The following is a 25,152-nucleotide window of genomic DNA, read 5'->3' as shown; positions in this document are numbered from 1 at the left end:
GGGTTGGTGGTTTGGCACAGCGCCACCCTGGAGGAGGTGAGCTGATGAATAGTGTCTGAGAGGACAGGCCACACGCTGTCTAATCTGATCTCCACCACAGATGGGCCGGTCCATTCCCCATCACTCATCACCTCGCTACACTGGATCTCACCAGAGAGGACAGTATGCCCCTGTATTTGATGGAGGTGAATGGTGCTCCTGTAGTGCTGACCCAGTGTGTGCCGGGCCGCGCTCTCTCACCAAACCCCATGTGTGCTTTCAGTGCTGTCACTGAGAATCCTTCACAGCAGGGGTTTATGACCAGACATCCCCCAGAGTGAGATTCAGGTGGCCAAGAGTGGCTTGTAACCATTAAAATGTAATATTCACCTACTGTTAAGCATGTTGTAAATCTCTTAAAGGGATAGTTCATTCGGTATCGTTTACTCACTCTTATGTTGTTCCGTATAATTCAGTGTTGGAGAAGCTATTGTGAAACCGTAATGTTCTTTAGCTTCATTTAGGTCAAGCTACTGTTGAAACAGTATTTTGCTACACTACAAAGTAGTAACAAAAAGTAGCTAACTACTGTACATTGATACTGTTTAAAGGCAAAACAGTGTTTTGTTTTTTAATAATGAGAATGGCAGTATTAAACATTATAGATAAATTGACGCTAAGTACAACTACAAAGTTAAAACACAGCTTGGATTATTTTGAACATTTAAATGAATGGCAGGATTTAAAATATATTTGAAGAGTTCAGATGCAAAAGTTTTAAATGTTCTTCTAAAATGAGCATTTTTCTCAGGCTCCTATGTGTAGGTTCAGTATTTTCACTTTAATGGCAATGAATAAGTTATTTTCATTGCCATTAAAATGAAATAACTGAACATAAACATATGTTGCTTGATAAAACTGCTCATTTTAGAAGAAAATTTTAAACGGCACTTAGAGGCTTTTGCATCTGAAATCTTCATTTTTACAATAAAAAAGAAGAGCTCAAATGCAACAGGGACTTCTGTGCAGAATTGTGAGTCAGTTGTTTTGTTTTGTTTTGTTTTGTTTTGTATTTGTTGTTTTGTGAATTTGCCTGAGTCATCCAAAGGAATAATTTCTTATGAATGCTGTAAGAGACAGTAGCTATGTTTCCATCACCCTGTTTTTATGCGCATTTTGAAGTATCGCATCAGAAACGAGTGATGGAAATGCCAAATTTCGAATAAAAATCCCTTAATTTGCAAAAAAGTTTTTTCGCTCGCTTAAGGTGGTTTTTGACTAAGGGCGAAAAAGGGTTAATGTGAATAATGGGAGATGAAAAACACACTTGCCGAATAAATTCCTCAAAATCATGTGACTTTGCGCTATGGGACGGCAAAACCTGACTAACCAGCGGGCCGATCTTGTTCCACAGCATCTGAAATGTTGTTATGGTCATTTTGAAATGCCAGAGAAAAGTCTGTCATCAAAGTATTTCTGTATAATTGCCTCCCAGAGCTGTTACACGAATATATTCGTTTCGTCTGCTCGCTCTGAAGTGCAAGTCATTTATTATATATGAAAATTATTATATTCTCCTACTTTTCTTAGTGATAAATAGTGCCAGCTTACAAGGAAGTGACGATTTTGTTCTCTTTGACTCATTGGATGGAAACAGTGCTTATTCGCAAATGTTTTATGCGATTTTTCAATTTTGCGCATAAGTTAAATTCGCAACTTCGAATGTAAACCCGGCTAGTGAGAGAAATTTTAATCATTACTCTCTTTGTTTCCATCCAATATAGCTCTCAGATCTCATTTGTGTGAGTGTACATGGTACATTAAAACATGTCACATCAGGTTTAGCATCTTGTGAAAGTCTCTAATATATCTTTATTTCAATCAAATCAAAAAGGTCGCCGGTTCAGCTCTCAGAGCAGATGGCAAGGGAGTTTCTGTGTCAGTCCGAGAGTGAGCGCAGGCCAAATCAAAAGTTGACAAAATTTTGAATCGTTATTCTCTTTAAATGTTGCCATCTGATAGAGCACATTCACATTAGCATACGTAAAAGTATGGTGCATTAAAACATAGCACATCTCAATTAGAATATTGTGAATGTTTGTAAAATCTGTTTATTTGAATCAATTTCATTTAATTCATTAAAATTTAATATATATGTAAACGCATTGGGAAACTGCTTTGCTGGTGGTGCATTATGCTACTTAACTATTAACATTTCCTATGCAGTGCATTACTCATTCAAGTTACTCATCCAAAAAAAGAAAGCTTTCTCATTTCACACATTATGTGTAGCTCAAGTATAGTGCATAAATGAAAAGAGAGGCCCTCAAAACAAAATATTGAATGCAGTTTTGCCAGAAGCACACTCAAACACACACTGACTCACAGCTCATGAATATGGAGCTCTGCATTTGTGAGGTCAAATGGTCTTCATTTTGAATCTGTGAAAAAGTTTGAGAGCCATTACCATGGAAAGTCAGCAGGAATTCTCTACTGGTTTTAAAATATAACCCACTGTATTCAAAAACTGAAATACATTTTTCATATTCTTTCATTTACACTACAGAAGCAAAGCAAGGGACCATTTCCCTCTTAGTTTAGAGTGCATGCTCATGGTCAAGAAATGTTTTCAAAAGATGCTCTCTTTTCTTTTTAATCTTCTTATTTGAACTCTTCTAAAAGCTGGAAGCCAGATTTGTTATACTGAAGGTCACTGGACATTTAAACACACCGCACACAAATGCACACACGCATACACACACACTACCAGCACTTCCCCCCAAGCATGCCCTCAAGCTTTTGATCAGCGAGACACATGTGGAAAAGAAATGGTGATCAAAGGCCAACGGTAAAGAGGAGGTGCTTTCCTTTTCAGCCAGTGCTAACACTGTTAACACTGAACCAGAAGGTTTTTTTTTTTTGTCTCATTTATGTGTATCAACATTTCATTAGTAAAGGCTCTAAGACCTTTACTGAAATGACCATAAATTAATTTGATTTGGTTATAACTGTTTCAGATTTTATAAAAAAATAAAAAATAAAATCAGCAATTACCCTCGCACACCTGTAGGTAATTGATAGGTGCATAGGAAAAACGACCAAAAGCAGGTCCAAATTCAAAACAAAAAATAATAAATCCCGCACAGTATTCGTCCTTGCAAATTTATCAAAATATAAATGTATTCACTCACAATGTTACGGTCCATGACCTTCATCAGGCATGTTGAATAAATAAGGGAATAAAAATAAAATAAATGTTATAGAATAAAAAAGGGTGGTTAGCATGCAGGATTTATTCTTTTTTGTAAAAAAAAATAAATAATAAATAAAAAATCCAAAATAGTTTGTTGTAAAATCAAAAATATTTATACATAACACAAATATCCTAAATATGTTAACATAACACAACATAACATAACAAAACATAACATAATTTAACAAGTCAGACACTGAAAGAAACTAGTAAAGTAAACTAATTTATTTGTAAAATGTATAGAAAAACGTGAACTAAATGAAAATTAGGCATTGCCTTGGCAACTAAGTGAAATAAGTTCAGTTGAAGCACTATAATTACTAACTGAAAATAAATTAAAGCTGAAACTGTATACTATAACTAATAACTAATTAACTGATTAAAACTAAATAGTAATATTTAAAAAAAATGCACATAAAAAATTACTAAATTAAAATGAAAACTGAAAATATAAAATGTATAGCTAATTCAAAATATTAATAAAAACTATAGTAGTATATAAATAATACTAAAATAACACTATGTAGTCAAACATTGACATTACAAACATTACTTTTTCCCCAGTTTTTATTTTTTATTTTTAATAGTTTAAGTTAATAATAACACTGGGTCCAGGCTAGTTTGGTGCTGGTCTAGCTAGTGGAAGTAGCTAGTAGCCAGTGAAGTCTGGTGGTTAAGTTAAAATGGAATGTCCTTACAAGAATTAACCATGGTTTTACTGGATATAAAACAAAACAAACAAAAAAAACTATAAAAACAAAACTATAGTTAAACCATGGTAACCTAAAAGTAACCATGGATTCACTATGCTAACCATAGTTTAACCGTGGTATTTATAGTAAAACTGTGGTTTTACAAATGGTAATCAATACACCAAAAAACATGGTTACTACCCTTTTACTAGAATACATGATTACATGGTTTTCATAAGGGTGTCTCTGGACAGGAAAATATCTAATTAAAAAATGCATATGATAATAAGTACAGAGTGTGTCATTTTTGTTGCAACATTTCTATCCATAGCTCAGCTTTTGATGCTGTTTCCCTAGTGTTCTTTCGCTAACATGATAAATCAAAAAGCAGCAGCCCAGCCATCAAACTCAATGATGCTCAATAAAGCTATGACCTTAGCACGCATCCTGACTGACGTGGCTTCTGATTAGTCTATTTCAAATCATCTATATTTATAACTCCAAAGGACAGACCAAAGTAGTTTATTTTTGTGTAATAAAAACAAATCTCTAGCCTTCAGAGGATAAATTAAGAGAACATTAAATACTCATCAGCACACGTCTGTTCACCAAATTTCCTTCCTTCCTCTGTCTCCGCAGGTATAATTGGCGAACCACAGAGTGGAGCGACTGCAGGGTGGATGTGCTCCTCAGCCAACAGGACCGTCGCCGGAGCAACCAGACAGGGCTCTGCGGAGGCGGGGTTCAAACCAGGGAGGTCTACTGCGTTGAAGCCCCCACTGAAACCTCATCTAACCTCAGCTCCCTCAAGAACAAAGATGGTAACAAAACTATCGAATTCAGTGTCTTAACCCTCTGCTTGTGGTTAATGCACTTGCTGGTTTAACGATATGTCCCGAACCCATTCTGATCTCTCTCCCCAATCATTTCCTGTCACATTCTCACCAATTATTTGAACTTGATGCAAGTCCCACACGCAGTGTATGCGAGCACACAAACACTTTCCATTCTTTGAATATAACTGAATCCAGATGATTTAATAGATAAAAATTAGGATTTGGCAATCGTTCTTTTACTAGTGAGAACAGGGGCTGCAGTCAGTACCATCTTACATTTGTTGTGCATGTATTTTTTATGCTAGCGTTAACATTAAAACAAGTTCATCCATGTGCTCAACTCAAAACTTGCCAAGACTCATATTGTGAAGATGGCGCAGTCTCTTGAATTAGAGCCCAGCTTCCAAAAATGTTCCCAGTTGGTGCTGACATCAACAGTATGGCAGCATATGATTATGGCAATATGATTTAAGCATTTCAGTGAATTTGTGAGATATAATGATAGTTATTATTCTTGCATGAATTGAGAATAAATAAATAAATAAATAATGCAAATGAAGAGCAATTATATAAGTGTGATATGTTGCTTAAATCAGGGATTTGTGTCACGGGATGTACTTTTCAGTTATACAGTTTGTTTATTATTTGAAAATTTGCTTTGACGTTTTCGGAGATGTGAGCTCCAGGCGTCAGTTGCTGTTCAGCTCTCATGAACCCATCGAGAACAGCCTTACCTCGGCCAGTTCTGGAATTTGCCACTGATTATGATTTCTCTATAACATGAGCTATAATTTGTTTTGGGTAAATCTAACGGGCAGTCTTTGGTATTAATCTATTTGTTCCAGAGCAAAGTTTCATATTTTTATATATTTTAATGCTGTATCAGAGCACTGCCTTGTATTTTTGACTGAATTCATTAGCAATTGCCAAGTTTTGTCATGAGACACTAGATGGCGCAGGCTGATGGGTCCTTTACGCAAACTGATGAGATTCACAGCTACTTGTCACAAGCTGATTGGTTCATGTTGCATACACAGTCAATGAGCTTACTGCTTTACATTTCAATGGCTGGTTAGCATTCACAAGAGCAGTTCCCAGTGCGCTTTCAGAGTTCCTCTGAAACCTTCCACCTCCCCAGCTCCACCTGTATAGATCTGCTATGGGTTATTATATATGCTATTTGTCCAGCAGCTAGTCTTAAATACTCATTTGGTATTTAGAAACGCTCTGTGTGTTAGTGATGGTTATTTTGTCTGAATCACAGCAGTGCTGATATAGAGCAATATCGCACGGCTACTCATGTGATATTTGATAAAAGTTTGTGTGACTAACATGCTTGATGCTAAGTTATATTTGGTAAAATCGTCTTTCTGTTTTTGGCTCTGGTCACCTCTGCCCCACTACAGACTTACAGGCTCACTGTGAGCTGTTAGACAAAGGTCAGTTGATGTTTGTACTGTGGTACACAATTCAAGCCAACATATAATTGGATTGCTTTTTAAAGGCTGAAATTAGATCACCAGGGGGAAATTAAGCAATAAAGAAGGCAGAGCTGTACAAATGAATGAGGCAGCTACTGTGGAATTTAAATGCTGATGCTGTCACAGACATACACACAGGTGCACATACACCCAAACACAAATTCTCTCTGGAGTAATACAACAGAAACAGGGAGGTGCCAGTGCCTCATGCCATGCGCCGGGGCTGGTGCTGAGCCTGCGCTCACTCTCGGACTGACACAGAAACTCCCTTGCCATCTGCTCTGAGAGCTGAACCGGCGAACTCTCAGGGAACTTATTCAAATGTCCACAGCTGTCCTCAAGCAGTCATTGCCTGGTATGGCTTGGTCACACTACAGACAGGAAGACAAAGCACACAGAAAGCAGCTTGCCTTTTGAACTGAAACAAATAGGCTAAAACTCACAATGGTGTATTTAACAGCTATTGTAAGCCATGATTTTACTTTTAAAAAAATGCCTGTGCTGATCTGCTGACGTTGTCTATTGAGGATTATGTCTTTCAGCTGAGCAACATAGACATCTTGTAGTCAGTGTAGTCAATTTTTGTTGTCAGTATGCCGTTATTTTTTTGTATGAAACACTAAAAATTAATTTTTAAGGAATCCTAACCTACCGTAGTCAAGATTTGAAGTGGATCAAAAAAGTTGACTAAAATTGTCCTAATACAAGAACGCATTTTGGTTTTAGGTTTTAGGACAACTTTGATGAAAGGTTTTGATCCACTTCAAATGTTGACTACTGTATATATTTTCTACATAACACCAAGTTCATTGAGAGCAGATCAATTGATGACCATTGGTGTTGAGCACAGTTGATAGTTTGGCTGTTGAAATTGGTAAAGATCTGTAATGCATGGACTTAAATGTGTAAATAAATAATGGCAAATTTTCTTTGTCTTTACTAGTGAATTCATAATTATTTTAGATATTATAATTTTATAATATCTGGAATCACCGTGAAACTGGTTTGAAAATGTTTTTTTTTTTCTTATTCTTATTAACAGGTGCTGCTTAATATTTTTGTGGAAATCAGAATATATTATTTTATTTTATTTATTTTCAGAACACCATCAAATTATTTTGTAAGAATATAGTCTTTACTGTCATTATTGATAAATGTAATACATCCTTGCTGAATAAAAGTATTATTATTTTTTTATTGTTAAAAAAAAAAACTGACCCCAAATTTGTACACTGTAGAAATCATATAAACTATAATACTGACAATATTTAGTGAGACAACAACAATACACCCAAAAAGTGCACACGCAATTCGTATCTTTTGTTGTGCATTTTGGTGAATCAGGACCTTGGTGTCCAGCCTCCTGTCTGTGAGGAAGTTCTGCTAGACAGTGCTGGAATCCCATCCGTAATGTGGTCTTAAGAGAAGCACATGGCACTGACTGCAGCTTCCTGCTGGGGGAGGTGACAGGCCTGGCGCGCTGACGGGTCACACGGTGACAGATGGAAGAACTGTGTGAGATAAAGAAAAGGAAAAGTGAAAGAACACCTGCACACTCTCACACACACCTCAAGCTTTTCCACACCTGGTCCAGCTCTGTCTCATGCTCTTTTTTGAATAGTTTTTTTTCTCTCTTTTGGTTTCCTTTGTTTTACCCATCATCTGTCTCAGCAAACATTGTTATATGTGAATTACATACAATTAATTTGATTAATTAATCTGCGTATCACATAATTAATTCAGTTTTTTTATTATTGATTGCCAGCCCTACTATTTTCCTCATTTTCCTGGTTTCATTTTAATCAATGAAGAATCAATCAGCCACTTTTCCCCTCAGGGAGTTTCAGACAGATTTGAGAGGATTTAATTTCAAGCTCCACATGATTGGACATTTCCAGGTGATTTGCCACTGGGCCTTTGGAATTATTCACAGGTATTTATATACATTAATGCCAGACAATGAGAGCATCAGGAGCGGTGGTTTACTCAAGGACAGACACCGTGTGCTTTATGCAGATTTAATCTGGTCATTCAGTTCCAGGGATCATAGCTAAATCCTCTGTAGAAATTAGACAACTATGTTTGTCTGCACTCTATTTCAGTGCAATGTGTGATGCCAGGACATATGAAACTTTGATACTTAAGGCATGTCCCACAACTTTATCTACCATTCGTTTTTTAAGGCAGCAACATAGCTACTTTTATATTAACCATCACACATTTGATTGTAATTGTCAAAATTATGATCTCACAGTATCTTCTACTTCCCTTTGAAGGGATAGTTCACCCAAAAACAAAAATATTGTCATCATTTACTCACCCTCATTTTGAGTTTCTTTCTTCTGTTGAACACAAAAGAAGATATTGTTTTCATGAATGTTGGTAACCAAACATTTGACAGTGGCCATTGACTTCCACAGTATTTTTTTCTCCATTCTAGGGAAGCCAATGGAACCTCATACAGGTTTGTAACAACTTGGGAGTAAATGTTGACAGAGTTTTCATTTTTTGGTGAACTATCCCTTTAATTTGTATAGATTAAAATATTAAATTTAAATACACCCTTTTATTTCACAGCTGTGTCACTCTTTGTCAACATTTTTTTTGTATTTTATTTTAGAATTTTAATATTATTGTGTTGTGTGTGCAGAGATGTGTTGAAACTAAACAGTTTGAAACTGTAGTCTTGCATGAAGGTATTTCACATTATTTATGCATTTATTTTTGTGTCTGGCGGTGTTAACTCATATTAAATGAAATGCAAGGAAGTGGAAATGGAAGCAGTAGATGCACATGAACATACCTCTGAATTTACATTCCCCCCCAAACTGTTATTTTTCAGTTTTGTGTTCTGTTTTGCCAGTAGTAAAGAATCAGTGAAATATATTGTTTCCACGAACGTGAAAGCTTTGTTTGCATTCCAAATTCATTTTCAGTCATTTTGGGATTATGGATTCCTAAACCCGTGTAATGAATGCCAGAATGGCACTGAACACAAAGTATGCATTTTACATATCAAAAGCAGCTTGTTGTCTTCCTCTCATGCCAATGGTGCTTCCCATCCGGCTTCCTGCTCTGCTGTCTGGGCCTGGGGAAGCTGTGCTTGATTTCCTCTCCCCACGGGTGGCTTCAGACATTTATACAACGGGGAAAGCAGCTGCTGTTGCGATCTTTATCCATTAACACATCTCAGTCACAGAGAGCAGAACGCAACAACAGTGTTCATTCGTTTCGGCTCGGCCGTGTCGCTGTCTGGAATAAAATCAATGTTGCACCCCGTCGTGGATCTTTATGAGATATTCAACACAGTGGCTTTGTTACAGAGCATCCATGCAGCACCGCCCCACAGGCAGGCCCGAGTTTTTGATGATGATGATGATGGTGATGCAAGCAGGTGAATGTGTTGGCGGCTGTCAGACGGACAGAGGGACTGATGGGATACTGGTGCCATAATTAGGCCGGGGAAACCCTGGGTGGGCAAGCAGCAGACCATCTGGCCTCCAAGCGAGTGTTGTGCCACCTGAACAAGGTCAACCTACAAGGAGAGGGTCATTAATCAGGCTGGGTTAACAGGGCAGCGAAACGTGAGCCGCTGAGACAGGAAGTCAGACAGGTTTTTGCCCACCTCAATACCTCAACAGCACAACCACGTCCTAATAAGAAATACGGAGCGCATGGAGACAAGTCTGTTTGTGGGAATAAGGGAACTTGCATTTGCAAGTCAATTTGACGTTTTTTGCAAATCAATTTTGTCTATTTGACAGCTAATTTCTTTTTTTGACATGTCTCTTTTGGAAGTAAATTCAGCATGCTAATTTGAGCATTTCTGCGGATGTTTGCCCCAGAGGAGCACTTCACCAAAAAAAAACCTTTTAATTTCTGTTTTAAACAAGCTCATATAAATCATTAATGACTCTGGCCATGCAATCAATCACTTAGATCGCACTGAAAATCTACACACACACAAAACACATAAACTGAATGATTTTAGAAATGGCTCAGGGCGCACAGAGAACACCTTTTGGACACGAAGCAATTTGCATGTGAATGAAGAGAAGACAGGTCAAAGGGTATCGGCAGCAGATCTGTTCACGCACTGACCTTGCAGAAAGTCACCTACGGCTCGGAGCTGAAAGCACAGTTGCACTGAGTGCTGGTTACAGATAAAAAGAAAACAAGGACGAAAGGGGTCTTGGGAGATGTCTAGAAAAACATGTGCAATCAGGAGCACTTGTTTATGAGAATGATGTTCATCATGTAATTTTATCTCTTCATGTTCGAATTTTCAGACATATTGAAATGTCCAATGCAACACAGTTCAACCAACATCATTTCCCGCACCTATTCCCCCATCATTTTTAGATTTATATATATATATATATATATATATATACAGTATATATTCAATGTGTCCTTGCTGAATTAAAGTTATATTTATATTTAACTTTTATTCAGCAAGGACACATTAAATTGATCAAAAGTGACAGTAAAGACATGTATAATTGTATTTAATGTTAACTAATATATTGAAATGCTTCACATTGCCTTTTAAGGTACTTTAAGTCCACCATCATTTTTACATTACATTTAGAAAAAAAAAGAAAAACTTCTTAAAAAATAGTATTCAATATATACACTATACCATTTTTTAAATAAATGAATGCTTTTTTTCAGCAAGGACACATAAAATTGATCAAAGGGCATTTATAATATTCTAAAAGATTAATTCTAAGAACCCTGAAAAAATTATAATAATACGAATTTTTTTTTAGCACTAAATCGCCATATTAGAATGGTTTCTATAGAATCAATGGATCATTTAAAATATATATAAAAAAATAATAATTAATTATAATATTGCAAAATACTACTAATTTGACTTTATTGTTGCCTTTGTGAACGTAAGATACTTCTTTCAAAAACAAAATCTTATGGAACTTTTGTGCGTGTGTATAAATTAAATATCTGAAATAGTTTTGGACATATTATTTAAATCATATACCTGTATGAATGAGCTGTATATTCTTATTCCATTTGCGGTACATCTATTTTTATAGGGACTCTGTAACAATGTGTGTCTGTGTCTCCTCAGGCTTGCGGCCAGTGAACAGTGACCTGTGTCTGGGCGTTTCTCCTAACACCACCCAGCTCTGCCATATTCCCTGTCCTGTGGAGTGTGAGGTGTCCTCCTGGAGCGCATGGGGGCCCTGCACCTTTGAAAACTGTCAGGATCAGTCCACAAAGAAAGGTAAGCTTGAACTACAGGACCACTTCATCTTTTACAGTTGTGTTTGGGGAGCGGTCGTTTCACCCATCTCGCTAAAACAGGGTAGATCAATAAAACGTCCTCTTTCATTGTAAATCACTTGAATTGTGTACGGGAAGCCTTTCAACACTCCGCCCCAGCTCTCACCTCTATCTGCGCCATCAGCATCCGGGCCATAAACTTATCAACGCCTGCTGGGCAGAAGATTAATTTTCTCAACGGTTTATGAACCAGGAGCATTGTAGAGGGAACAACAAACAAAAGGGGATCACAGAAAAATAAAACATGTCAGGAAATAGACAAAAGACAAATCAAGGGTTAGATGGCTTCAAAGAGACACTCACAAGCTTCAGATCTGCTGGATTCACAGGATGGTGGTTTACCGAATGCTGCTGACAGTTGGTATCATGTATCAAAGGTGCTGGCACGCTGACTGCTTTCCTTGTTAATTATGGCTGGGACAGCGACCCGTGCCATGACTAATGCATATTGACTCTTCCTTAATGAAGCGACTCAAAAGGATGGGATGGGAGGAAATTCTCCACCATGCATCTTAATGATGGATTCTCTGTGAATCTGTGTTCCACTCTCTCTTTTCAAACGCCCACAGTTCATACTTCATGCCATATAGCTGTAATGGCAGGTCTCAGCACTTTTGTATGTACAGTATGTGGGCTCTCATTATTCAGGGAGATGTGGCGAAAGGAGTGAAGGCTTCTTTTTTATATACATACAGTATCTCCCGCACAAGGACAGTATAGAACAACATGGTGCTACAACATGAGTGCTTATTACATTAACAAAACACATCCGTGATCATTAGCTTTAGGGCCATGGATATAAAATCTGTATTGAGGCAAAGTTGGGCAAAAATTTCAGTTGAATTGCTGATGAGATTTTTGTGCGGCTGTGCCTTTTGTCTATTTTTGATTAACAGGGGCTCATATAAAACCCAGTATCGTGCCTTTGTCTGATAAAGAGACAGAGGCAGCATGTGCCATCAGACACCTCCGGGCTGACTGACAGAACGTGATACAATCCCCTTATACACCCACAATGAGCTCTACACTGACCTTCTGATTAAATAAAGCCAGGAGGAGAGCGCAGGACAGAAGTCATCAGAAAAAGGGACAACGCTGGCATGTCCAACTAACTCCTAAAGGCCCCCCTCTCCCATATTACCTTATCGGCCCCAGACAGCAATGTGGATTAAACCAGAGGCCAGGGAGCAGAGAGGGGAGGGTGATGGCAGGGTATGTGTAGGTGACCTTGCGCCGGTCATGAGTCCAGTCCACCCATTTTCATTTCTCTGGAGCCCTTTTCCTGCCCTTGAATGGGAATACCCCTGGCGTCAAAGCCTCTTCTGTATTAATGGATTGCTGAATGCATTAGTCCCTTTGGTGAAAGGCAAGCATAATGAGGGAGGAATAATAATATTCATTATGATGAGCTGCTCCAGTAATTTCTGTCATCTTGCACACTTAATGGACCGATATGTTTAATGTAATATTACAGTGATTGTGCAATGACACACCGTGACAGTTTAGAGGGCTAACGCAAGGGATTGCACCGACTAGTCGATTTGTTCAGACACTAGTCGGGCAAGCGTTGGCTCGGTGTGAACTTATTATATTATATTATATTATATTATATTATATTATATTATATTTATATTATATATATTATATTATATTATATTATATTATATTATAATCTTTATTTCAGTTAACGAACAGTTTAAGTTTTTTTGTGCGTTTGCTTGTTTTGTATCATAATGACCTGTAATTGCCTATTTGAAATCATGTGAAAGTGAAAGCTTGTTGAATTTGCATTTTGCAATAAACTGAAAATTTGAACAGATACATTTACTAATAAATTACTTTTTGGGTTGACTGTTTGACTAGTTTACATGATTCAACCCTACGCTTTTCAACCTTGCGCTCTTTACTCCCACCGATTAACTCAATGGAGTGAATCAATAACAAGAATGACTTTGAGTCTCATCCGTGTTCTTCGACAGGTTTCAAACTGAGGAAAAGGAAAATCATGAATGAGCCCACAGGTGGCACAGGAAATTGCCCCCACCTGACGCAGGCAATTCCCTGTGAGGAGCCCAGTTGCTATGAATGGCTGCTGGTGAAGCTGGAGGAGTGTGTGCCTGACAATGACAGAGTATGTGGACCGGGAACCCAGAACCCACAAGTACAGTGCGTCAACAGTGACGGTAAGTGATACGTACACATTCCATCTGCATGATATGGGACTGTCCACTCATAAGCATTCAAGCTAATTAAAGATCTTTTCCTGAATAGACTTTCTATTTAAGGGTCATGCCCAGGCGTGCAGTGTGTCGAATGCAGCAACAAACCCAGATTGTTTTGTTCTTGTACAGCTGGGTCCATTCTTGAACTCTGTCCATAGGGTTTATGGTTCTGGACTCACGCCCAATGCCGTAATTGCTGTTTGTGCACAGGCGGCTGGTAGTACTTCTGTATTGTTAGAGTGGCCAGAGGGGAAATTCAGAGCAATAAGAAGTGTTACTGCTGCCTTTTACTCTTCAGAACACAAAGCCACATGTGCTGGGGCGGTCTACTGTCTAACTAGCCCCAAACTCTCCAATAGCGTCTGGATGTTATTGGCTTGACTGAGTATACACGGTAGCTAGGGAAACCAACACCAGCACCATCTGTGAGATCAGAGAAAAATACAGTTTACCTGGGGACAAGCACATGCCTGGATCTGTGACCATAGCTGATACTAATGCCTCAATATACTGAACGAGAGGAGAGCTGGGATGGCTGTAACACTTCTGTAACTTTTTGTGGTAGGTTGTAACTTCTTGTAACACTATTAGAAAACATGGACATCCGTTTAAATTATTGTAATTCCAACACCCACAAGTTATTTTAAGCATTTTAATTCAAAAAGGTACAAAAATACAAAAAATAGGTGAATTATTTAATAAATATACTATTTTTTTTTGAAAGAAAGAAAGAAATGAATACTTTAATTCAGCAAGGACAAATTAACTTGATCAAAAGTGACAGTAAATACAATTATGATGTTACAAAAGATTTATATTTCAAATAATTGCTTTTGAACATTCTATTCGTCAAAGAATACTGAAAAAATATATGGTTCCAAAAAATGCTGTTTTCAACATGATAATAATAAGAAATGTTTCTTGAGCAGCAAAATCATATTAAAAAGCATATTAGATCATAAAAATTATTTAAAAAGCATATTAGAATGATTTCTGAAGGATCATGTGACTAGAGTAATCATGCAGAAAAATCTGCATTTCATCACAGGAATAAATTACATTTTTAATAAATATTAAAATAGAAAATAGTTATTTAAATTATAATAATATTGCACATTATTACTGTTTTATATATATATATATATATATCAAATAAATGCAGTCTTGGTTGAGCATAAGAGACTTCTTTCGAAAATATTTTAAAAAATCTTACAGATCCCAAAATCTTTAATGGTAACATACACGCAAACAAAAAAGAACATGAAACACAAATGACTTAATATTGCTTATGCTCTCTGTGGATTTAGAGTTATTACATTGTTTACTCTTACTGTTTGAGAAGCTTTTGTCAAAAGCCACTTTTATATCTAATTATGTAGTGCTGGAAAATCTCCCATCTGTCTTGGTTTTGATTTACATTATTTATACAGCCTAAAACTTCATCGATATTTGAGAAATGAAATGACCCAGCTATGTTGTACTAACAGTTTTTTAATGGGATTTTATGGATGAACACTTCGCTCTCGTTGATGAGGGAGTGAAATTCAGTGCCGCAAACCTGCAATTCTGATTCATCCGATCTAATTAATTTCATATAATAGAGACTAGAGCATAGCTGAGTGAATATTTTAGCAAACCAAATGGAAAGCCTGTCTCCAACTTGTGGAAATGAAATAGGTTCATTCAGCGAGCTTATCAAAAATAATTAACCTTAAATTATTGTGGATATGAGGGACAAGTAGAATATTCAGTTTTTTAAAATAGAACCACCAACTCTGTGACTTCTTTTTCTTTGCCTTCCGTATTGATAATGTCTTGTCTGAAGTTGCGGCTCGACTCGGCTTGCATTAATGAATCAATTATGAGCGCACACCGTAATTGTATTTTACATCCTCACATTTCGCTCCTTGTTCCAGTAAATTTCAGTGTGCGGACATGGCAATTACTGCGACATTCCAGAACCTCAGCATTCACATCGCTAATGAGGACTCGGGGGAGAGAGAAAGGCGGAGAGTAAGGACAGAAAGAGAGAGGCAGCGAAAGGCTCTTGTGTGTGTGTGTATGTGTGTCTGTGTGCAACTCAATCAGTTTTGCAAGGCTCATAATCAAGCATCCCATTCACACCAACTGAAGGTGTCATACTGCATGTGCCTCAGCTGTCACCACAGAGACGACTGCCACCTCCCCCCGGCCCTCCAACCAACCTCATCTCCCAGACAGTTACCCTGAAACACCTTCCTTAACATGCCACGTGTAACAACTGTACTTTATATAGCACACAGATTCTATAGCTTTAGCAGCCATGTATTAAACAGTTTGATGACCATTTAATTAAATAAAGAAACTGATCACCCTGTATTAACCCTAAAATGCATAGCTCAATTTTCTCCTCTTGAATATATATATGTGGGTCAAAATAGTCCGGGATAAAATATGATGCATGCATGCTGTAGCACTGCTTGTTTTGTCATTGAAATGGTAATTTAATGATTTAGGTCAGATTTTGCCTGGGGAACAAAATGTCTTAATTAACATACTAAATATGTCATTTCAAACCTGTATGACTCTCTCTCTCTTCTGTGGAACACAAAATAATATATTTTAAAGGATGTTTTTACTTTTTTTGTCTATACAGTGAAAGTCAGTGGAGTCCAAAACAACATCTGACCCCATTGACTTCCGATGTACAAAAAAAATATATATATATTGTGTTTCGGGAAAATAAAAGAAGTCATACAGTATTGGCAAAAAAAGGAAGGTGTAACAATACTGGGTAAATCATAAAGACATACTTTTGTTCCTTTTTTACATGTTGTAAATACAGTATATACTATGAACTTTCCCTATATTATATAGGTCATGTGGTCTGACAGTTTTCATATTATTTGTCCATATATGAATATATGAAAACATATATCCAAAAACTGAAAAGAACACTGGCCATTACTCTGTTCCTCCCTGCAACACATTGACCCATTTAAGTCCAGATACCTTGCTGTAGTGAGGAATAATATGATTTGTTCAAGGTCACCTCTTTCTTTGTCCTGCCTTGCAGATGGGTAGACGGTGAATATGTTGTTCTGGCACCAGTGGCGAGTCGCCTATATAAATGAAATTAACTCTGTTAGTCCCTCAGAGTCAGTCTGCATTTAGCTGAACTCCCTCTCTCCCTCATTAACTTTGGGAAGAGTAGTGTGCAGCCTCATCAGAATGTGACAGCGCTCAATAGAGGAAATGTCAGATGCCGTCTGGTACTTTTCCATCAGGGGACAGTCAGATGCAGGTGAGGTTTAACACTCTGAGATGTATAAGGGCTAGACGTACAGCTGATATTAAATTTTCCCCAGCATGTACTCAGAGTTATTCATGAGGACAGTTGATTTGTTTTTTCCCCAAGTCTGTGAGATTTGCCTTATGTGCAACTTTTTTTTTTCTTTTCTTCTTATTTATTTATTTTTAAATCCAAGATGGTGACCAGATAATGGGCTAAGCTAAGCTTTAAACTTCTAAAAAGGCACATAAATATCTGAATGGACTGTAATGATTATTTTTTTCTTGACGTGAACTGCTGTGTATAAATACCAGCGGTGTGCGGAAGTCTAACTCTTTCCCACTCCCAATCTCAACCAATCCTCATTGTTCCCTAGTGCCGCCCCTCTTCTCTCAATTATTGATTCCTGTTGTCTGGTGCTGATGAGAATAGATCTGTTGTGTCCCATGGGGTCCCGCTGTGTCATCTGACTCAGTGGGTTTCACCGATCGATACAGGGGCTGGTACACAGTCCACCCCCCCCAGTCTCAACCACTCCTCATTGTTCCCTAGTGCCTCCCCTCTTCTCTCAATTATTGATTCCTGTTGTCTGGTGCTGATGAGAATAGATCTGTTGTGTCCCATGGGGTCCCGCTGTGTCATCTGACTCAGTGGGTTTCACCGATCGATACAGGGGCTGGTACACAGTCCACAGAGGGGTTGGTGTCCAAAACTAGGTCTTTCAGTTGACCTCTGTGAGCAAAGTATGTTTTGTTGTTTTGTTTTGTCTTGTTTTACTTTGATTTTGATTTTGCTCTGATTTGTTTGGATTGTTTCTTGTTTGTTTTTCTTTTTGTTTTATGTTTGTTTTGTTTTATTTTATTATTTGTTGTTGTTTGATTTTGCTTTTTTTATTGTGTTGCTATTAAAACAATTAAACTAATTTAATAATAAATAATAAATAATTTTGTTGCTATAAAAAAAAATATATATATATTGATCCTTTCATGTATAAGACATAAAGATTTAAGTTAAATGTTATACACTAAAAACATGTCACAATATACGTTACGTAGCTGCAATTGCTGCATTGGTTGTTTTTCTTGGACAGCATTTACGTATAATCACATGTGATTGTGTGATTGCAAACATCGCCGGATCATCGTCCCTCTTGGGTGCACAGCTGTCACATCCTGTTTGACATTGAAAGAGTAATCTAAAGTCTACTGAACTACTTTCTACTGTTAAACTTTTGGGCTTAATGCATGCCATAACTATGCAAAGGGCTTCTATATGCAATTTACCCTTGTCCTTGGAGATTTTTATTGTAGGAATTAGCAATGGGTCATTAGTAAAAGGGACACAACTGAGAGTGTTGTCCTGTCCCTATGATAATAGGGGCCCACTAAGGTCTTATATGTTTATAGGGGACATTGGGAACATGCCCATCCAAATGTTGTCTTGGGCCCTTTGAATTTTATCAATGTTCCGGTTTATGCATACATGTACTGTATGCAGTGTTAATGTGTAAATGGGTGGTTTTCACTGAGTGTTTGTGTACCGTGCACAGTCTGGCATGGAGTAGAGATGACAGCACTTGGCGGTGCATCACTTGCACAGTGTGAATTCTCTGTGTGGGTAGATTTATTTGCACTGAGTGAGATGTGTATTAATCTTCACACAATTTAACACAGCATCAAATGAGTGAGGTTTCGCTTTGCTTGACTTTTGTCTTTTTGGAACCCATTTGTGTATTTCTATGTGGATATTAGTTTTTAATTTGCTAGAGTTTGCCCTTTCATACTCAAATGTTTGGTGGTTTTCCGGGATCCTTATTTAGGATGTGAGAATATAACAGACCCCGTGTTTTGTTGTTCTCAGGTGAATTCGTGGACAGGCAGCTGTGCCGGGACGCCATCCTTCCCATGCCTGTGCTGTGCGAGGTGCCCTGCCCCAAAGACTGTGTGCTCAGTCCCTGGACTTCATGGTCTCTGTGCTCCAATACCTGCTCAGGGAAGAACTCGGAGGGCAAGCAGACCAGATCACGCTCCATTCTGGCCTACAACGCTGGGGACGGTAGGGTTTTTACTATTATCAAACCACTCTTATACCCTCTTTCCACTAAAATGGTGTGAGTTGAGCTGGTGTTTGGGCAGAGGATCTTCATACACCTCTCAGAACTGGATTTCTACTGAGCTGAACTATGATGTACCTTACTATGTTGCTGCATTGCCTGCTCACAAACAAACAGCACTTTGCAGTCTTGTTTATGAGTCGTATGAGTATTGAAAACCTTGAAAAACTTTCCAAAGCAAATTAATTATGCATGATGACTGGCTCCTTTTGTATCAACTGTGAGAAGTTAAAATAAATAAATAATAATATTCATAATTCAAAATAATCAATTCCAACATATAATATTCATCAATAATGTACTATAACAAACAGTGAAAATAGAGTGTCTGGGGTTATGAGTCAGGTAGTACTTGAGTACAGGTAGTACTTTACGGTAGTATGATTTTTTTTTTATTCTAAAATGCAGATTTCATGTTCAAGAAATTTCTTATTGTCAATCTTTAATGAATAGAAATTTCAGAAGAACAGTATTTATTTGACATAGAAATCTTTTGTAACATTACAAATATCTTTACTGTCACTTTTGATCATTTTAATGCATCCTTGCTGAATAAAGGTATTAATTTCATTACTGACCCAAAACTTTTGAATGGTTGTGTATTTTGACTTTTTAAAATTTTAATTAATTGCTTAAGAGCTTAAAGAACTTCTTTTGGTGCAGCAATAGTTATAACGATTCAAATTCGTAACGATTAAATCATACATATCTACTTTAAGAAAAAAAGGTACAAAAGCTGTCACTGGGGCAGCAGTACTTTTCAAAAGGTACACTTTTGTACCTTTTAGGCACTAATATGTACACTTTAGGTTCTAATATGTACCTCTAAGGTACCACTATGGACTCTTTAAGTACAAAGGTCTACCATTTGTACCTTTATTTCTGAGAGTGTATGATACTTGTGATATAATTTTATTTTACACAAGCAGTTAAAATAAAGTATCTGGATTTTACTGAGAATATGTTTAACATTTAAAGTAATTATATTCAGCAATTTTATAAGCAGGTAGCAGCGGCTGCAGTGGAGTCGATATTTTTCAGCCTAAATCCACCATTTTTTGTGGATCAGTATGTGGCATTGCTTTACTTGATGCCCTGTGTGTATCATGTGCATCCTGCTGCTAAAAGTATTTAGCATTATAGCCCTTAGTCCAAAACTAGACTGTTTTGCCAGGGTCTCTCCAAAGATTCCTGCTTGTTTAGATATAATCAATCACCATCTTTTTTCTGCTTATGTGGATTTGTATGCTCAAGTAGACATGAGCAGATTGCAAATATCTTACCGCACTTGCCCCCTTATGTTAGTTTAACATTCTTCCATGTGAGCGCAAAAAAAAAAAAGCCCATCACAAGGTAATGAAGGTCTCTGAGCATTAAGTGATTCAGACCTCAGGTGAGCTCAGGCTGTAAGTGTGTATCTGAAGTGTAATAGACTGATGGATAAGTGGTTGCTTTGGGCTAAAACCTCTTCCTTCCCTCCACCACTCACCGGCCAGAAATCCATTTCCACAAATATGCAGCTTGAGGGAACAGGACTTACACTGCTGACTGAGAGCAAATCGGCTTGGTTTGCTTTAACATCACATCATTTTACGGTCATGCTAGTGCCAGAATCAAAGGTAGTGTATTTGGTACATCTGTGGAGTGCGGTTGCTTTATATATTACAGTTTTAGCACAAATTGCACAAAATATGCACAATGATGCTTTCTGCCCTGTGGCAAATTGTGCTACGTGCTGCGGTACTTGGATTATTAGCCTTCAAACGATTCAGGAGACAGTGGACTGAATTGATGACAAGCGTCTGAGAAAGCAGGTGTGTGCTGCAGTAGCATGAAGTTTAGTAGATCCTGTTCTGCTTGTCATCTGCCTCTGTGTGAGGTGATGGAGAGGATAGTATGAAGCATTGGTCATTTGCTGTCTATATAGCTAAGCCTCTCGGAGTAGGACCTAGCTGCCTCAAAATTAGCAGAAATGTACAATCCCACACTCCAGTTGCCTCATTTTAGTCTATTAAATTTGTAGTCTGTGAGAGCCTCCTAGAGCATAGGTTTTCAAATTGGGGAAAGGGGGAGGGGGGTGGAATATTTTTTCACCACTTTTATTATTGTTGTTATTATTATTTATTTATTTAATTATTTAATTTTTTCAAAGAAAATGTGTTAACTTAAGATTATACATTGTAATTGCATTTAAGTAATTTGGTTCATATTGTTAACATTAATTGAATATGTATGATGTAATAATTGTTATCAGATTTTCTCAATTTGATAGTTTATTTTGCCTTTTAAAGACATAATATTCATGATTATTTTATTCCGTTGACAGCCCAGTTTTTAAGAGTAAGAAATAAGTAAATTCTAAAAGAATGGTAAAACTGATTTGGGACGATGTTTACTGTAAAAAAGTCATATACTAATTAATTTCCATTAAAATAAAATGTGTGTACTGTACTTTTAGATTCATTCATTCATTCATTTTTTTCATATTTTTTTGGAGAATTGTAATACTTTTATTAAGCAAATATGCATTAAATTGACTTGACAAAATAAAAAAAAAACTGTTTTCAATATTAATAATAAGTTTATAATACTGTTTCTTGAGAACCATAAAAATTATTTCTAAAGGATCATGGGACACTGATGACACTTTGCCATCATAGGAATACATTACATTTGAAAATATATATCAATAGAACACAGTTATTTTCAGTTCTAATAATACTTTATGATTTATTTAATAAAATAAATAACATTTTGATCAAGCTTGGTGAGAATGAGACTTCTTTCAAAAACAGAGAAAAAAAAGTCTTACCAACCCCAAACTTTTGAACAATACTGTACAGCTAATATGGAAAATAATTTACAGTTAAGCAGAGCCATTTTATGTTCCTTGCGTATCTAATATAAAATTATGTAATAATTTGGTCTCAGACTCGTAAGTCTTATTTTTGAGCATGTTGTAATGTAGTAAAATAACATTAGTTGAAATTCCGTCAGCATTCAGTTCATTCGTGACACGATGTGTGCTTGACCTTCTTTGCAACTATTCTAGAGGTTTACAGATCCCCAGACTGAGCACCACCAGCATCATTTCAGTGGCAAACCAGTGAGTGACCCTTGTGCAGGGCCTTGAAAAACTTCTTTCACCACTGACAGCCTAGTGTATATAAAAAGGATAAAATTTTAATGGAATGTTAAAACATTTATGATTCTACACTTTAATGCATGATCAGATATGTAACACATATTTGCTCTTTCTAAATGGAGGGCTTGACCATTTCAAATGCACCGTTTCTTGAGGATGTCATGCAGACATCACTGCGTACTACATCAAGAGAAGCTTAACACAAAACTAAACGTAGATGACTGGAGCTGCAATATGAACTGCAGCTCTTAATGGTGCAGAGATGGACCAAGAACATGCAATTACTCTGAGCTGTGCGTGGACTCACTTTTGTAATTGTACAAAGGATTAGTCTTCATCTGAGTCACAGGTCAATAAATAACCAGAGGGAGTGTTAATCCCCATTTGAAACAATGTGATTCTGGTGCAGCTTTTTGAAGCTCTGCTAATGCATTGCCCTGGCATGCCCTGAACCACTGTGTGACGCTTTGGAAGTCAAATAACCCTCCTTTGGTAAATGTAAAGAGTTTTTTCTCTCTTCCGTGGCCATTACTGTGACTGTGCTGCTAACAGCAAGTGTTTTCTAATGGTTCTCACATGTCTAATGAAGTGTCACAAAGCAAGGCCAGACACAACAGGTAAGTGCAAATCAGGATGGTTTATTGACTGGGTAAGGGGATGACTGGAATAGGTGTGTAAAGGCAGGTGAGTGTCAACACAGTGAATGGTTCCAGGGTGCTTATCTGAGTTCTGATGGTGAGGATCGGATGCCGGTTACGTTGGAGATCGTGGAACAGTTTCCAAGGAGTCGTTGGAGGATCGCGGGAGGAACAGCAGGTAATTCGTTCTAGGAGAATTTGGCAGAGAGAGTCCAGAGAAGTTCGTAGGAGTGAACGGTAGACCGGACAGTGAGTGACTGTGCTGTGTGTGTATTTGTAGTGTGGCTTGATTGGTGACAGCCAATGCGGGTGATCAGAACTCAGGGGACTGTGATTGGGTAATTATCCTGGATGGTGACTGAAGTGACTGTGATGAATCCCTGACATGAAGTGTGTGATAATAGTCGATAACCTTTTAATAAATTAGATACTGAAGGACTGTGTCCTGCATTGCTACAAAGGATGAGTCAATTATTCATTATTTATGCTGCTCTTGAACAAGGAGCACTGCTTGATGCATTGTTTGTCCATTTTTCTCATTCACCAGTTTAACATTTTCTCATTGATCGGTGTGTGGTTGTTAATGCGCACCATTGAGATAATGGCTGATCGCTCCGTGGGGACTCTGGTGCTTTGCGTGTGACTGCAAGCAAAGCCTGGTAAATAAATCTAGAAGCAGCTCTTATCCTAACGGTCATGGTTGACTGTTGACTCATGCATTAGACTCTACTCATATTTCATCTACATATTTCAATTTCTAGATGTTTTATGTACTATTCTACCTTTTTTTTTTTTTTTGCTCAAAATTCATTTTGCTCAAAATTTTCTCACCCTAATGTCATCCAAGATGTAGATGAGTTTGGATTTGGATCATAATGGATTTGGAGAATTTTAGCATTACATCACTTGCTCACCAATGGATCTTCTGCAGTGAATGGGTGCCGTCAGAATAAGAATCCAAACATCTGATAAAAACAGCACAATAATCCATAAGTAATCCACACGACTCCAGTCCATCAATTAACATCTTGTGAAGCGAAAAATTGTGTTTTGTAAGAAATGTTCAAGACGTTTTAAACTTCGAACTGCTGTTTCCATCCAAAATAGTCCTCTATCCATAATAAAGCTTTCTGCAGTGAAATATGCACAGATTTAGAATCGTTAACAAGCAGAAAGAGTCCAAAACAAATTTGTGGGTGGATTTTGATGTAGAAAGACAACAGGAGATGGACTTTTTATTGGAGGAATATTAGCGTTATATATAGCGTTATTATGGATTAAACTGGACAAACACAGTTTTTTACTTCACAAGACATTGATGGGCTGGAGTCATGTGGAGTACTTGTGGACTATTGGGAGTTTAAACTCATCCTGAGCAAATTTTAATTTTCTTGGGTTAACCATTGCTTGATATATTAATACTATTAAATTAGGCCGTTTAGTTAAGTAATGGGGTACTAATAATACAAATGATATTAATAATATTTAGAATACAGTCACAACATTGTAATTGAAAATGACTTTATTAAGCAAATTCATTAAGTTATTTTTGTTCTGCTAGAAATTATGCTACCTGGCAAAACCGTATGTTGCTATGCAACAAAAATAATGATCTGCTATGGAAGCTGACAGCGATATGGTGAATAGGTCTCATGTCGTATCTGTTTCAGATTTGGATTTTAGCTCAACTGGAATGTTGTATTAACCAGTTAGAAGCCAGTACTGAAACTGTAGGTTCTAACTTCCTATGCATATTATATTACCAGTATTTACTATTTTGCCTAAATAATGTACAAAATGGTCAAATACCAGGTCAATTTTTTTTTTTTTTTTACGGTTTGGGTTTATGATTTACCCAGTATTGCAACACCTTCCTGATCCTTTTTATCTTTTAGGTGGAGGTCAGTGCCCCAACAGCAGCGCCTTGCAGGAGGTCCGCAACTGCAATGATCATCCCTGCACTGTGTACCACTGGCAGACGGGGCCCTGGGGTCAGTGCATAGAGGACACCTCCGTTCCATCTGCCAACAGCTCGCTCAGCCGCACCGGAGCAGGAGTCGGCACTAATGAGGCGTTCTGCTCGGTTGGAATGCAGACGCGTAAAGTCATTTGTGTCCGGGTCAATGTGGGCCAGGTGCCACCTAAAAAGTATGTGTTTTTAAATGTGTTCCTATAAATTGCATTGATTTAATTTATGCTGGGCATAAATAAAATG

The 25,152-nt window shown here is 37.4% G+C and overlaps 1 protein-coding gene across 1 annotated transcript in view; it reads left to right on the top strand.

Moving 5' to 3' along the window:
- The window catches only part of LOC107670038 (thrombospondin type-1 domain-containing protein 7A-like), a 109,581-nt gene that overhangs the window by 53,222 nt on the left and 31,207 nt on the right, over window positions 1-25,152 (top strand). The window contains exons 4-8 of the mRNA XM_016462511.1: window positions 4,564-4,745; window positions 11,334-11,489; window positions 13,528-13,731; window positions 18,902-19,096; window positions 24,833-25,085. Of these exons, the coding sequence (XP_016317997.1) occupies window positions 4,564-4,745; window positions 11,334-11,489; window positions 13,528-13,731; window positions 18,902-19,096; window positions 24,833-25,085 (990 nt within the window). The remainder of the gene's footprint in view (window positions 1-4,563; window positions 4,746-11,333; window positions 11,490-13,527; window positions 13,732-18,901; window positions 19,097-24,832; window positions 25,086-25,152) is intronic.

The sequence above is a fragment of the Sinocyclocheilus anshuiensis genome, unplaced genomic scaffold (genome assembly GCF_001515605.1).
Source record: "Sinocyclocheilus anshuiensis isolate Anshui unplaced genomic scaffold, SAMN03320099.WGS_v1.1 scaffold253, whole genome shotgun sequence".
In the NCBI taxonomy this organism is placed as follows: Eukaryota; Metazoa; Chordata; class Actinopteri; order Cypriniformes; family Cyprinidae; genus Sinocyclocheilus; species Sinocyclocheilus anshuiensis.
The sequence above is the reverse complement of the archived record's forward strand: the minus strand, read 5'-3'. Positions and strand labels throughout refer to the sequence as shown.